Source organism: Tupaia chinensis, unplaced genomic scaffold (genome assembly GCF_000334495.1).
Source record: "Tupaia chinensis unplaced genomic scaffold, TupChi_1.0 Scaffold000573_1, whole genome shotgun sequence".
NCBI lineage: Eukaryota > Metazoa > Chordata > Mammalia > Scandentia > Tupaiidae > Tupaia > Tupaia belangeri.
The window spans coordinates 3,273,470-3,285,241 of NW_006160087.1; the positions used below are offsets into that span (position 1 = coordinate 3,273,470).

At 64.4% G+C, this 11,772-nt stretch overlaps 1 protein-coding gene across 1 annotated transcript in view; it reads left to right on the forward strand.

The window, feature by feature from the left end:
• Positions 1 to 11,772, forward strand: part of COL16A1 (collagen type XVI alpha 1 chain) — a 54,996-nt gene that overhangs the window by 39,935 nt on the left and 3,289 nt on the right. Inside the window, 14 exon segments of the mRNA XM_006158125.3 lie at positions 1,809 to 1,853; positions 1,960 to 2,013; positions 2,255 to 2,290; positions 2,628 to 2,690; positions 4,520 to 4,591; positions 5,278 to 5,331; positions 5,900 to 5,944; positions 6,930 to 6,974; positions 7,233 to 7,286; positions 7,657 to 7,710; positions 9,537 to 9,587; positions 9,885 to 9,974; positions 10,710 to 10,745; positions 11,285 to 11,329. Of these exon segments, the coding sequence (XP_006158187.1) occupies positions 1,809 to 1,853; positions 1,960 to 2,013; positions 2,255 to 2,290; positions 2,628 to 2,690; positions 4,520 to 4,591; positions 5,278 to 5,331; positions 5,900 to 5,944; positions 6,930 to 6,974; positions 7,233 to 7,286; positions 7,657 to 7,710; positions 9,537 to 9,587; positions 9,885 to 9,974; positions 10,710 to 10,745; positions 11,285 to 11,329 (744 nt within the window).

The following is an 11,772-nucleotide window of genomic DNA, read 5'->3' on the forward strand; positions in this document are numbered from 1 at the left end:
GGAGGCTTGGCTGGTAGTTGGAGCAGGGCCAACTGGGGACCCTGCAGCTGGTGCCCTGCTTCCAGGAAGTCCTGCTCTGCCCCTGGGGCCTGGACTCCCAGAACACCCTGCGGGTCCAGGCACTAGACCCAGCAGGACTGACGTCTACCCCCGGGGGGAAGGGGGCTTGGAGCCGGCACCCCCACACCAGGCACCTGGGGTGGGCGTTTCCCGCTTCCCACCCTGCCAGCCCACCCCTCCCCTGCCATCTTCCTCCTCGGTGCCATCAGCCTCCGCCTGCCAGTGGGTGCCAGCTGCAGTCTCCGCCCCTCGCATTAGCCTGGCGGGCGGGCCCAGGGCTCATTCTGCTCTCTCTGCTGTCAGGGCATCAAGGGAGAGCGTGGCTACGCCGGGCCCGCGGGAGAGAAGGGGGAACCGGTGAGTCGCTGCTCAGTGACAGAGGGGCGGCCAGAAGGGCCCGCCAGCCCCCTCCACCTGCCAACAGAGACCGTGCCCCCTGCTGGCCCTGCCCCCCGCTGTGCCAGGCTGCTCTGAAGCAGGCACACCCCTCCACCTGCAGACAGACGTGCCCCCTGCTGGCCCTGCTGGCAGCTGGCTGGGCTGGGGCAGGCACGCCCCCCTACACTGACAGACACCGGCTGGCCCCGCCCTGCCTCACTGGAGCAGGCACGAAGGCTGGTGGCTGGGAGGCAGAAGCTGCGGGTGAATCCCGGCAAGCTTCAGGGAGGCGGGATGTCCGGGCCTGCCAGGGCAGGGAGCCCCTCCTCTGTCTGCTGAGGCCAGCTGGCTGGGCAGCCTGAGGGCAGGTCCCCCAGCCTTCGTCCCCAACAGGGCCCCCTAGCCAGAGCCAGGCATCAGGTCCCTCTAGAGCAGGAGCTGCTGGGTGACTGACGAGCTAGGAGGTCAGGAAGTCGTGGCCCTGGGGGCCTGCAGCCAGGCGGTGTACCTGAGCCCAGGTCCCTGGGGACAGCCCACAAGCTGCAATCTGCTCAGCTGCGCCGCGACGGGGTCTTGCCTCACCCTCACGCGCGCCGGTGGGGCCCAGTGGACCCGGCAGTCCGCAGGCGTTCTTTAGGAGCTGTTTCCGGGCCGAGGGCACAGGGACGCCAGGCAGGCAGCGCCCTCCTGCCCACAACCAACAGGGGAGGATGAGCCGGGAGGAGCGCTGGGGACAGGGCTAGTCAGCACAGGAAGTTCCTTCGACCCGGGGCTGGACAAGGCCTCTGAGGAGGAGGCGTCTGAACGAGGGATGTCTGTACAGGGAGCCCCAGGGGAGGGCCAGGCGGGGCTCTGCAGGGACAGCTCTCAGCCCTCTAATGATCTGGTGAGGTTCCAGGAGACCTAGAGAGATGGGGAGGTTGTGGCCATTCCAGGTGCAGGAAAGCCGTGCAGAGGCCCTGGGGTGTGAGTGCACAGAACATTCCAGAAACAGGGTCTGCCTGAGCAGGGCAGCAGGGAACAGGGAAAGGGAAGAGAGGCAAAAAAGGGGGGTGGTGCTAGATTACAGGACACCCTAACCCAGCACTGGAGGAACGTGCGCCTCATCCAGAAGGCAGGGGGCGCCGTGGAGGCTTGTGGGCACAGAAGTGACATGATCAGAGCTGTGCTGAGGAAGAGGGGCGCTGCTGGCTGATCTGGAGTGAGCAGGTCTCGTAGGAGCCGCTCGGGGACTCCGGCGTGAGAGGAGCCTGAAGCGACCAGGCCACTGAGGGGCCTCACTGCATGCGCCGTCCCTCTCCGTGCCTGTCCCCACACCCACCCCTCGTCTCCTCCAGTCAGTCACGCAGTTTGCCCCATTGTGTCCCCAGGGCCCTCCAGGATCCGAAGGCCTCCCGGGTGCCCCAGGCCCCGCGGTGAGTGAGGGAGGGCGGGAGTGTGGCCGTAGGAGCCCAGGTCCTGGCCCTGCCCTGGCATCTGAGGGCAGGAGTGGGTTCCAGCTGCACCGTCTCTGTGCGACAGGGTCCCCGAGGAGAGCGAGGACCCCAAGGAAACTCCGGTGAGAAGGGCGACCAGGTGAGTGCTGACGGCAGCAAGGAGAAGCAGGGCAGGCCTGTCACCCTCAAGGAGACGCCAGCTCTGGCCCCACTCTGCCCTGCCTGGAGTTGCAGCCTTCCTCCTCCTGCCTCCCTGCTGCTTTCGGGGCCAGGGCGGGCAAGCCCACAGGGCAGGGCTGGCTCACCCTGTCGCCCAAACCCTGGGCAGCCAGGCAGGGTGAGAGGCTGCCCAGCACACCTGGCCCTCACTTCTTCCCTAGGGATTCCAAGGCCAGCCAGGCTTCCCGGGCCCGCCGGTGAGTGAGGGCAGAGCCAGCTCTGTCTGCTGCGGTTCCGGGAGGGGAGGCTCCTGGGCCAGGCTTGGCACAGATGGGTCTGGGAGGGGAGGAAGGAGGCGCAGGACGATGGCCTGGATGGCTGGGCCAACTCGGGGAGCCAGGACCTGGAAGGAGAGTGAGGCCTCCTGCGGGGGCCAGCCGTGCGGGCCAGGCCGCCATCACGCTTGTGGTGGCATTTCTAGGAAGTCAAAATGAGTCACCCCACGCAGTGACACGCACACAGGAGGAAGGAAGGAAGAAGGGGGCTCCCCCCTCCAGCCTGCTCTCATTCCCGCTTGCTCCTGTGTTGACACAGGGTCCCCCTGGATTCCCAGGCAAGGCTGGAGCACCTGGTCCACCCGGCCCCCAAGCGGAGAAGGTGAGCAGGATGCCAGCTGGTCAGCCTCAGACCTGAGCCACCTGGCCTGCCCCGCCCCGCCCTCGCAGCCTTCCGCCTGTCACAGCTGAATTCAGCCGCATCAGAGCTGGGGAAGGAGGTCCCCGAGATGGCCCAGTGACCGGACGGCAGCGAGGGCTGCGGTAGGCCGTGGGCTCGCTGGGCACAGGATGCCCACCAGCCTCTGCACAGCCTTGGCCCCGCGGTTCGGAGACGTGGAGGGCAGAGGGGCGGGTGGGCAGGATGCGCAGCGGGGACGGCTGGCAGGTCACAGAGCCCAGGCCAGCTTCGGCTCCTTGTAGGGAGGGAAGGACACCAGCCGCCCTGGGCAGCTGCGCTCGGTGGTCCCAAGTGCCCAGAGGGAGAGTGGGAGTCCGGGGCCCTGGTGGGCCTCTGCTCGAAAGCCACACACGCTGACTAGTCTCTGCACACGAGGAGACAGGCCTGAGGGCCAGGGCGGCCCAGGGCTCCCGCTCTGTTTGTGGCGTGTTAGTGGCGTGTTCGCGGTGTGTTAGCGGCATGTTTGCAGCGTGTTAGTGGAGTGTTAGCGGCAGGGCTGCTTTCCTCGCTGTTCCTGGCCCGCCTGGCCCCTCACTGCCTCCTCACAGCCAGCGCCCATCGGCGCGGTTGAGGTTGGGCTGGTGGGGTTGCCAGCTTCCTCCACTTCCCTCCCCAGGCCCCAAGGCAGGCCCTGCTCTCCTTAGGCTACCAGTGCAGGAATCCCCAGCCTCTGGCCAGGGGCCCTCCCCAGCGCCCCAGGGGCTGCCTTGGCTGGGGCTGTGCTGACCCCTCCTGGTAGCTAGTGGTATTGCAACACTCCCAGACCGTCCTCGCCCTCCCCTGCGGGGTCTCTGGTGGAATCCTTTCCCCTTGACCACCCCACACCCTGATCTGGGCAGCTCCGCACCCCCTCTGGGGAGATGCAGTGGCCTTTTCCCTAAACGTGTTGCTACCCACCCCCAAAGTTCCAGTTCACACGTCTGTCCTTGTCACTCCCCTGTACCTGGAACAGTGGGGTTCAGACATTATTCTGTGCCCCTCACCCTTCCCTCGTGCACAGCTCAGGTAAACCCCAGGAGTCTCCACGGGGTGGCATGGAGCTGCTCTGGCTGAGACAAGGGTCCCACCCTGGGGTCCCCATTCGGTGTCCCAGCTTGGTGTCTTAACTCCGCCCAATTAATTCCCCAGGGCCCTAAGAGGTGCACTTGAAGACCCCCAGTCTGTGTGGCAGTGTAGCTGGTATTCAGGCCGTCCCAGTCAGCCTTTGAGCCCTCCAGCCCCTTCTCTGTGGCCCCCAGCACGCCCTCCCGCTGTCACAGGACTCGCCTGCACCTGGGCGGGGCCAGATGCACGGCCACTTCCAAGTCCTTACCCTTCTCTCACGTCCCACTCTCCTTCAAAGTCTGGCATCGGGCAACCCTGACACGTCCCCAGGTCCCCAGCCAGAGTGGCTCATTCTCTCCCCGAATCCCCCAGGGCCTTTTCACACAGGGCTCATGGCCCGGGCATTGCCTTTGGTTGTGGTGGGCCTGGGACCCTCTCACCTTTCCCATCTCAGGGTTCCCGTCGCCCCTTGTGTGCAGGTGGGCCTTGAGGCTTGTGGGGCTTTCAGTCTTACCAGCTCTGGACCCACCCCATGAAAACACGGGCTGAAGGGGCTCCACACTGTCCTCCTGGAGCAGCAGGGGCCAGGACAGAGTGGGCTGGAGACCAGCTGTCCGGACTCCAGGAGTCACCGCAGCCCCCGGCCAGCCTGGTCTCCAAGGTTGGGACAAGGCCCTGTGACTTTGTTGGGGGGGGCTGGTTTCTAGGGCAGCGAAGGACTCCGCGGCCCAGCAGGCCTACCTGGTTCCCCTGGGCCACCAGGACCTCCTGGGATCCAGGTGAGTACACACCCTCCTAGCCTGCCAGTGTACACGGTGTGTGTGTGTACACATGCATGCGGGTCTGTGTGCATGAGTGTGCGTACACATGTGTGTACATGAGTATGTACACATGTAGAAGTGTATGTACGTATACATGTGTATCTCTGTGTGCATGAGTGTGTACATATGCATGTGTGCCTGTGTGCACATGCATATGTGTACATATACATGTGTCTTGTGTGCACATAAGTGTGTACATATGCATGTGTGTCTGTTTGCACATACATGTGTGCATGTGCACACGTCTGTGACTGTGTACACATGCACACGTGTGTGCATGTGTGTGCACGAGCATGCATGTGTGTATGTGTGTCTGTGTGCATAGGTATATGTACACGTGCATGTGTGCCTGTATACATGTCTGTGCATGAATGTGTATGTACATGTGCACGGATGTTTGTGCATGAGTGTGTACACATGTGTACATATGTCTGCATGAGTGTGGTACACGTGCATGCCTGTCGGTGTGTACGCGAGTGTGCATTATGTGTTTCTGTGTGCATGCAGTATGTGTGTGCACATGTGTGTACGTGCACTAGGGTGGGAGCTGGGTGAGGGGTGGAAGGTCGAGGGATGGGACCAAGTCCCCCCTCCCGGGCTCCAGTGCAGATGTACAGAAATGCCTGTGCCTGCCCCTGCTCTAGGGCCCCGCCGGTCTGGATGGTCTGGACGGGAAGGACGGCAAGCCGGGCCTGAGGGTGAGCCGAGGACTGGGAGGGCGGGCACCCCTCCCTCTCCTGCACTCCACAAGAGCCAAGGGGGCCCAGCAGGAAGGAACAAGTGCCCGCCCCCTCCGACAGGAGACACCCGCCTTCCCTGGGTCTGCCTCCACCACACCCACCTCCCAGGACTCCTGTGGTCCCGTTTCCCTAGGTCCTAGACCGGGTTAGGTGAGCTGGGCCTGGCTGGGGCGGGGCAGCGAAGGGAGGCGTTTACGCCCCGGAACTCGGGCTCTGGAAGAGCCAGGCTGGTTTCAGAAGGAACCGGGCTGCAGGTGTCCTGGGACCTAGTTCTGCTGGGAAATCTGAACGGGTGGGGCCAGGGGAAGGGCAGAGCATCAGGGTCCGCCCCCTTCTGTACTCGATGGAGGCCTGGAGCAGGGCGGGCTCACTCGGGGTGTACAGCATCAGGCTGAGCCGGGCCTGAGATCTGTCACTTGCCCGCGGGACACCCCTCCACCCAGGCCTGCTGGGATGGGCCGGGGGATGAGTTGGGTACTAGCTGCACAGACTTTGGCCTTCAGGCGCCTCCCTGTCCTCTCCGTAGGGTGACCCTGGTCCCGCTGGCCCCCCTGGACTCATGGGCCCTCCGGTAAGTTGAGGAGCAGCTGCAGCCTCTGCCTGGGTGGCGGGCCAGTTATACCCGGGTCCTCTGTGGACCGAGGGACTTCAGTTCAGTTTGTTTAACCTAAAGGGGGAGGGGGCCAGCAGGTGGTGTGGTGGTTGAGGTGCTGGACTCCCACACGACCTACCACAGTTTGAATCCCGGGCCTGGTGGCTTGCTTTCTCACCTTCCCTCTGTCTCGCTCTCACTCTGTCCTTCTCAGATCAAATTTAAAATACATAAATAAGTAAGGTTAAATAAAAAATATTTAAGGAACAAAAACAAACCTAAAGCTGGGACCTAGTTCTGCTGGGAAATCTGAACGGGTGGGGCCAGGGGAAGGGCAGAGCATCAGGGTCCGCCCCCTTCTGTACTCGATGGAGGCCTGGAGCAGGGCGGGCTCACTCGGGGTGTACAGCATCAGGCTGAGCCGGGCCTGAGATCTGTCACTTGCCCGCGGGACACCCCTCCACCCAGGCCTGCTGGGATGGGCCGGGGGATGAGTTGGGTACTAGCTGCACAGACTTTGGCCTTCAGGCGCCTCCCTGTCCTCTCCGTAGGGTGACCCTGGTCCCGCTGGCCCCCCTGGACTCATGGGCCCTCCGGTAAGTTGAGGAGCAGCTGCAGCCTCTGCCTGGGTGGCGGGCCAGTTATACCCGGGTCCTCTGTGGACCGAGGGACTTCAGTTCAGTTTGTTTAACCTAAAGGGGGAGGGGGCCAGCAGGTGGTGTGGTGGTTGAGGTGCTGGACTCCCACACGACCTACCACAGTTTGAATCCCGGGCCTGGTGGCTTGCTTTCTCACTTTCCCTCTGTCTCGCTCTCACTCTGTCCTTCTCAGATCAAATTTAAAATACATAAATAAGTAAGGTTAAATAAAAAATATTTAAGGAACAAAAACAAACCTAAAGCAGGAGGAGTAAGAGACACTTGGTGGAGGCAGAGGACGCGACAGCTCCCTCTTTTCCTTCCAGGGCTTCAAGGGAAAGACAGGGCACCCCGGGCTCCCGGGACCTAAGGTAAGGGGCTGGGGACTTCTCTGCTCTCCTCCAGGCCTGACCTCAGCCAGACATGGCCGCCTAGCCCGGGTGGAGGTGCCACCTGACCCTTGGCTGAGGCCACCAGTGCCACGCAGAGGGTCAGGGCTCTGCTTTTCTTTGGCAGCAGCGGCTCTGGCCAAAGGCAGGGCAGGTGGCCGGGCCTGCGAATGAGGATCGACTTGGGCTGGGGGGCCCAGGGTAGGCCTGGTGGGTTTTAGCTGCCCTGTTCTCTTCTAGGGTGACTGTGGCAACCCGGGGCCCCCGGGTGGCAGTGGCCGGCCTGGAGCAGAGGTAAGTGCCAGGATCAGACTGCTGAATCTGGGATACAGCCGCGTCCTCCCGCGACAGTGGCCGCCCCCTGTCCTCGGCCTTCTAGAGCAGTCTCACCCAACGCACGCACTTGAACTCCCCCCGCTTAAGGGCTGGGACCGGTTCTGCTCCCAAGAGGCTGTTGGGTCACCAACCGAAGCAGGCGGCCTGGCCATCTCAGCCAGGTTCTGGGCGGGGGCAGGAATGGGCCCTCAGGCCCCGGAGGCTGGCGTGGGCCCTGCCCCTGCCCCACTGGCCTTCCCACCACCCCTGCTCGGCCCTCTCCCGCCTGCCGCGTGTGCGCAGCTCAGTCTGCCACTGTGTCATTTCTTCCCTGTTCTGGCTCCTGCAGGGTGAGCCTGGTGCCATGGGACCCCAGGGGAGACCCGGCCCGCCCGGCCACGTGGTGAGCTAAACTGTTCTCCTTCTGTCTCTGGGAGAGCTAGGATCCCGTGGTGGGGTTGGCGGTGACCTGAGTCCCACCACTCACAGTGGTTCCGGCTCTTCATTGTCTTATTTCTGGGCATATTCAAGGTCACTCCTCAGACGAAGGTCATTCAGTGCTCAGTGGTCACAGCGCTGTCTCCCTGCCGAGCACTGTGTCACAGGGCCATGAGGCGCAGCAGAGGGTGGGGCGGGGTAGATCGGCCCCTGGCCTCACTGAGCCTCCACACGGGTGCGACAGACGTGTGCTCACGGAAGCATGGGGCCCTGAGGAGGTGTCACTGGGCGGGGGGGGGGGGGGGGGGTCCGGAGGAGCCTGAATGGGAGAAGTGGCATTTGAGCTGAGACTTGAGACGTGAACAGAGAACGAGGCCCTGGGCCGAGCCATCCGGAGGAGGTGACCCGGAGTGAGGCAGGGTGGAGACGGGTACTGGAGGAACCCTGGGTATGTGTGGCTGCAGGTGGGCGTGGGAGAGCTGAGCTCAGGGCAGGGCACGCCGCAGCTGTGGGGGCCTCGGTCCAGGGTGTGCGGCGGGGACGGTGGCAGGAGTGGGTGGGCATGGACAAGCGGTGGAAAGAGGACCCGAGGTGACCCAGCACTTGGCCTGGGCACCTCGAGTCCCCGTCTCCTTCCCGCGTCGGCAGCGGAGGTGACTCGGTGCCCGATCAGCGCCACACGCGGACAGGGCTCTGGGAAGCCGTCCCGCGGGCCCTTCAGTGCAGCCACGCTGTGGCTGGCTCTGGGAATGTAAAATAGTTCATGACCAAAAAGAGCAGCCTCAGTCCCCGTCGTCACTTAAATTAGGTTCATCCTTCCATCAGGGCGCGAGAGAGAGAGAGGAGGGAGAGGGGGGCACTCCGCCAGGCCCCGCGAGCCCAGGGTGTGGGCCGCTAGTGCCTTCTGTGCACACGGAGGCTCTGGGACATGAACCTGGCCTTTCCCGTCTGGCCTACCTCGGGATCTGAGGCCTGGGGCTGGGGGACCCCAGGTCTAGCCAGTCAGCCCTCACACTCCAGGTGGAGGGTGTCTCTCACACGCTGAACTGTGGCCCCGGGACCTGGGCTCCCCCCGCTGGCCCGGCCCAGCCTCTGCTGGGCCAGGTCCTGGCCACTTGGGTCCGGGCAGAAGAGCTGAGCGGGGTGGCCCTGGCCTCTGGCACCCTGGGGATTGTGGAGGACGGTGCTGAGGGTGAGCCGAGTGTTGTGTTGAGGTGACATTTGAGCTGTGCCTCAGAGGCCAGGGTGTGAGCCACCAGGGTGCGGAGGGCACTCAGGCCTGGCCCCAACACAGGTAGGGAGAAGCAGCCGGTGTGCACAGGGTTGGGGACACAGGGACCAGGACAGGGCCTGGGCGTCTGGCTGCGGGGCTCATCCCTGGGGTGCTGGGTCGGCTCTGAGCCCTCTCCCCTACACCCTGCCCTGCAGACCCCCAGCTCCTGATCTTCCCTCCTGCACAGAACAGCAGGAAGTGGGGCGCTCTTGGGAAAGCGGGGGATCTCTGGAGACATCCAGGCCAGCCACTTAGCCCTTGGGCCGCTGCCCTCTGCACCTGGCCTCTGGCTGTGGCGTCTAGACCCAGTGCCCTCCGTGTGCAGGGCAGCCCCGTGTACCAAGGCCTCCAGGCCCCCAGGCCTCAGCGCGGCACAGCTCTGCCGGAGGTGCAAGGGCAGGGGAGGGAAGGGCTCTGGGGAGACAGCAGGCTGCTCAGCTCAGGGCCGAGCCGGCTACCCTCTGCCTCCTTGCGGCCTCACTGCAGAGCCCGCTTCTACCCACGAACTCTCTGTTTAGGGCCCACCGGGGCCTCCCGGCCAGCCAGGCCCAGCCGGAATCTCTGCAGTGGTGAGTGACACCCCCTCCGTCTTCCCCGCCTGCTGTGAGCTCCTCTCAGAGGAGGCTGGCTGGCCTTCCCCCCTGCTTCCTGGCATCAGCCTCTCCTGCCTCCTAAGTGCTCCCCTTCGAAGATGTGGCAAAGGGCTTTGAGAGGGCGAACCCCGCTGCAAGCCCAGGCCGCGCCCTCCCCCGTGGGGACTGGGTTGGGGCATGGTCCTTGGCATACGTGGGTGTCTGCCCCTGGCCACGCGTGGGGCCACTTGATCCCTTTCCCTCCCCTCTCAGCACCCCCATCCTGCTTTCTAGGGCCTGAAAGGAGACCGAGGATCCACTGGAGAAAGGGGCCTTATAGGTCTCCCAGGCCAGCCTGGACCCCCTGGACACCCTGGCCCTCCGGTAAGACCCAGGTCTTATGGCACAGCCTGGAAGGAAGGTCACTGGCTGTGCGGCTGCGACTGCCTGGCACACCTGCACCCCAAGGGAGAAGGCGGAAGGGCCGGCCTGAGGTCGTGTGCCTGTGCAGGGCAGATCCCTCAGCTGGGGGGCAGCTCGGCCCTGTTCTGCCTCTGCCTAAATGTCAGGGTGTGCTTGGCCACACCCTCGGGGCGCCGGAAGCCCTCTGGTCTCCTGTTGCCGACCCACGCTGGCAGGACGCCCGTGCCCGATGTGCACTTAACCTGCACCAAAGCCTGACTGAGGCGGTCCTGGACGGTGGGCCTGGCCTCCAGGAGGGCCTGCTCACACCACTCCTGGCTCTGATTTCTACCAGGAACTCTGGGCAGGTCCCTGCAGCTGCTCTGTGCAGCCTGGCCCAGGTCTGGGACCTCGCTCAGGGACGGAGGCTCATGTCCGTTCAGCAGACATTTCGGTACACTTGGCCGGCGCCCGGGCACACGGCAATGCAGGCGCAGGCCGCCCCTCCTTGGGGTGCACTGTCAGGGAGGGCTGGGAGCTCTGGGGCCAGGTGCAGTGGCGGGTCCACGCTAAGTTCCCTGGGCCTGTGCCCACGTTGGAGGACGAGGGCTGGAGTCCCGTGGCTTCTTGCTGGAACCGGGCTGAGTGTGCGGCCAGCACAGGGGGCCTGCGAGGCCAAGCTGACGGGATCCTCACTCAGCTCTGCTCTCTCCCCAGGGCGAGCCCGGCGCAGACGGCATGGCGGGCAAAGAGGTACCATGTGCTGGCTTCTCCTCTCCCCTCGGGGTGCTTCTTCCTGCTGCTTGCGCCACCCGACCCCCACCATTCGTGCAGTACCCCCCCCATATGTGCAGACCCTAGACAGACAGACAGACAGGAAACAGGAACCCTCATTGCTCCAGGGAGAGGACCTGGTGACTCAGGGCCAGGGATGGGAGTGAGACTGGCTTTACCCTGCTTTTGAAACCCCGTCAGAACGTGGCAATAATAATCAACTCCAGGCACACGCTCCCTGGGCACCAGCTCTCGCCGGTCCTCCGCCCAGTCCTCTTATTTGGACGTGTCACCTCCTCTCGTGGTGATGGGGACCCGGCTGACATGATGGAACCAGGTCACACCCAGGGCATGGCCTTGTCCCGCCCCGCTGTCTACCCCTCTGTCAGCAGGGGCCGTCCTCCTTCCACGCAGAGTCCAGACGGCTGGCGGGGGCCAGGGCTGTAGGAGGTGGCCTCTCGGCACAGCTGCCACCGCGAGGTGCTACCCAGACTAACCCGACTCCTGCTTCCCTCTAGGGCCCCCCTGGGAAACAGGGACTCTACGGACCTCCTGGTCCAAAGGTGAGGGGGTACAGGCTGGTTCCGCGGGGAGCACACGAGGCTGACGACCGGGCTGGGCTCAGCCGGGGAGGAGGCAGGGAGGTGGTCTGGGGAGGTGGCGAGAGCCCGGAGGGACATGTACGGGAACTCCCCGTGTGGCGTCCCGAGGGTCTTGGCTGCGGGGCTGATCGCCCCACGCATTCACCTCACTGCTGTCACTGCAGAGCGTCTGCCTGCTCTTGCTCTCCCCGGGGCACCCCTTGGGTGAACAGGTGCCTGGCACACAGGGCTCACTGTAGTCCCCTTGCACCTATGTGAGGTGTGCAAGTTTTCCAGAAGATTCTGCCTGGCACAGTGGGAGCAGAGGCAGGGAGTGCCGCCTCAGCCGGGGGTCAAGGAAGCTGTGTGAAGCACGAGGACGCAGCGTGTGCTGTGGAGACGCAGGGGCTCCCGGGGGCTGAGCT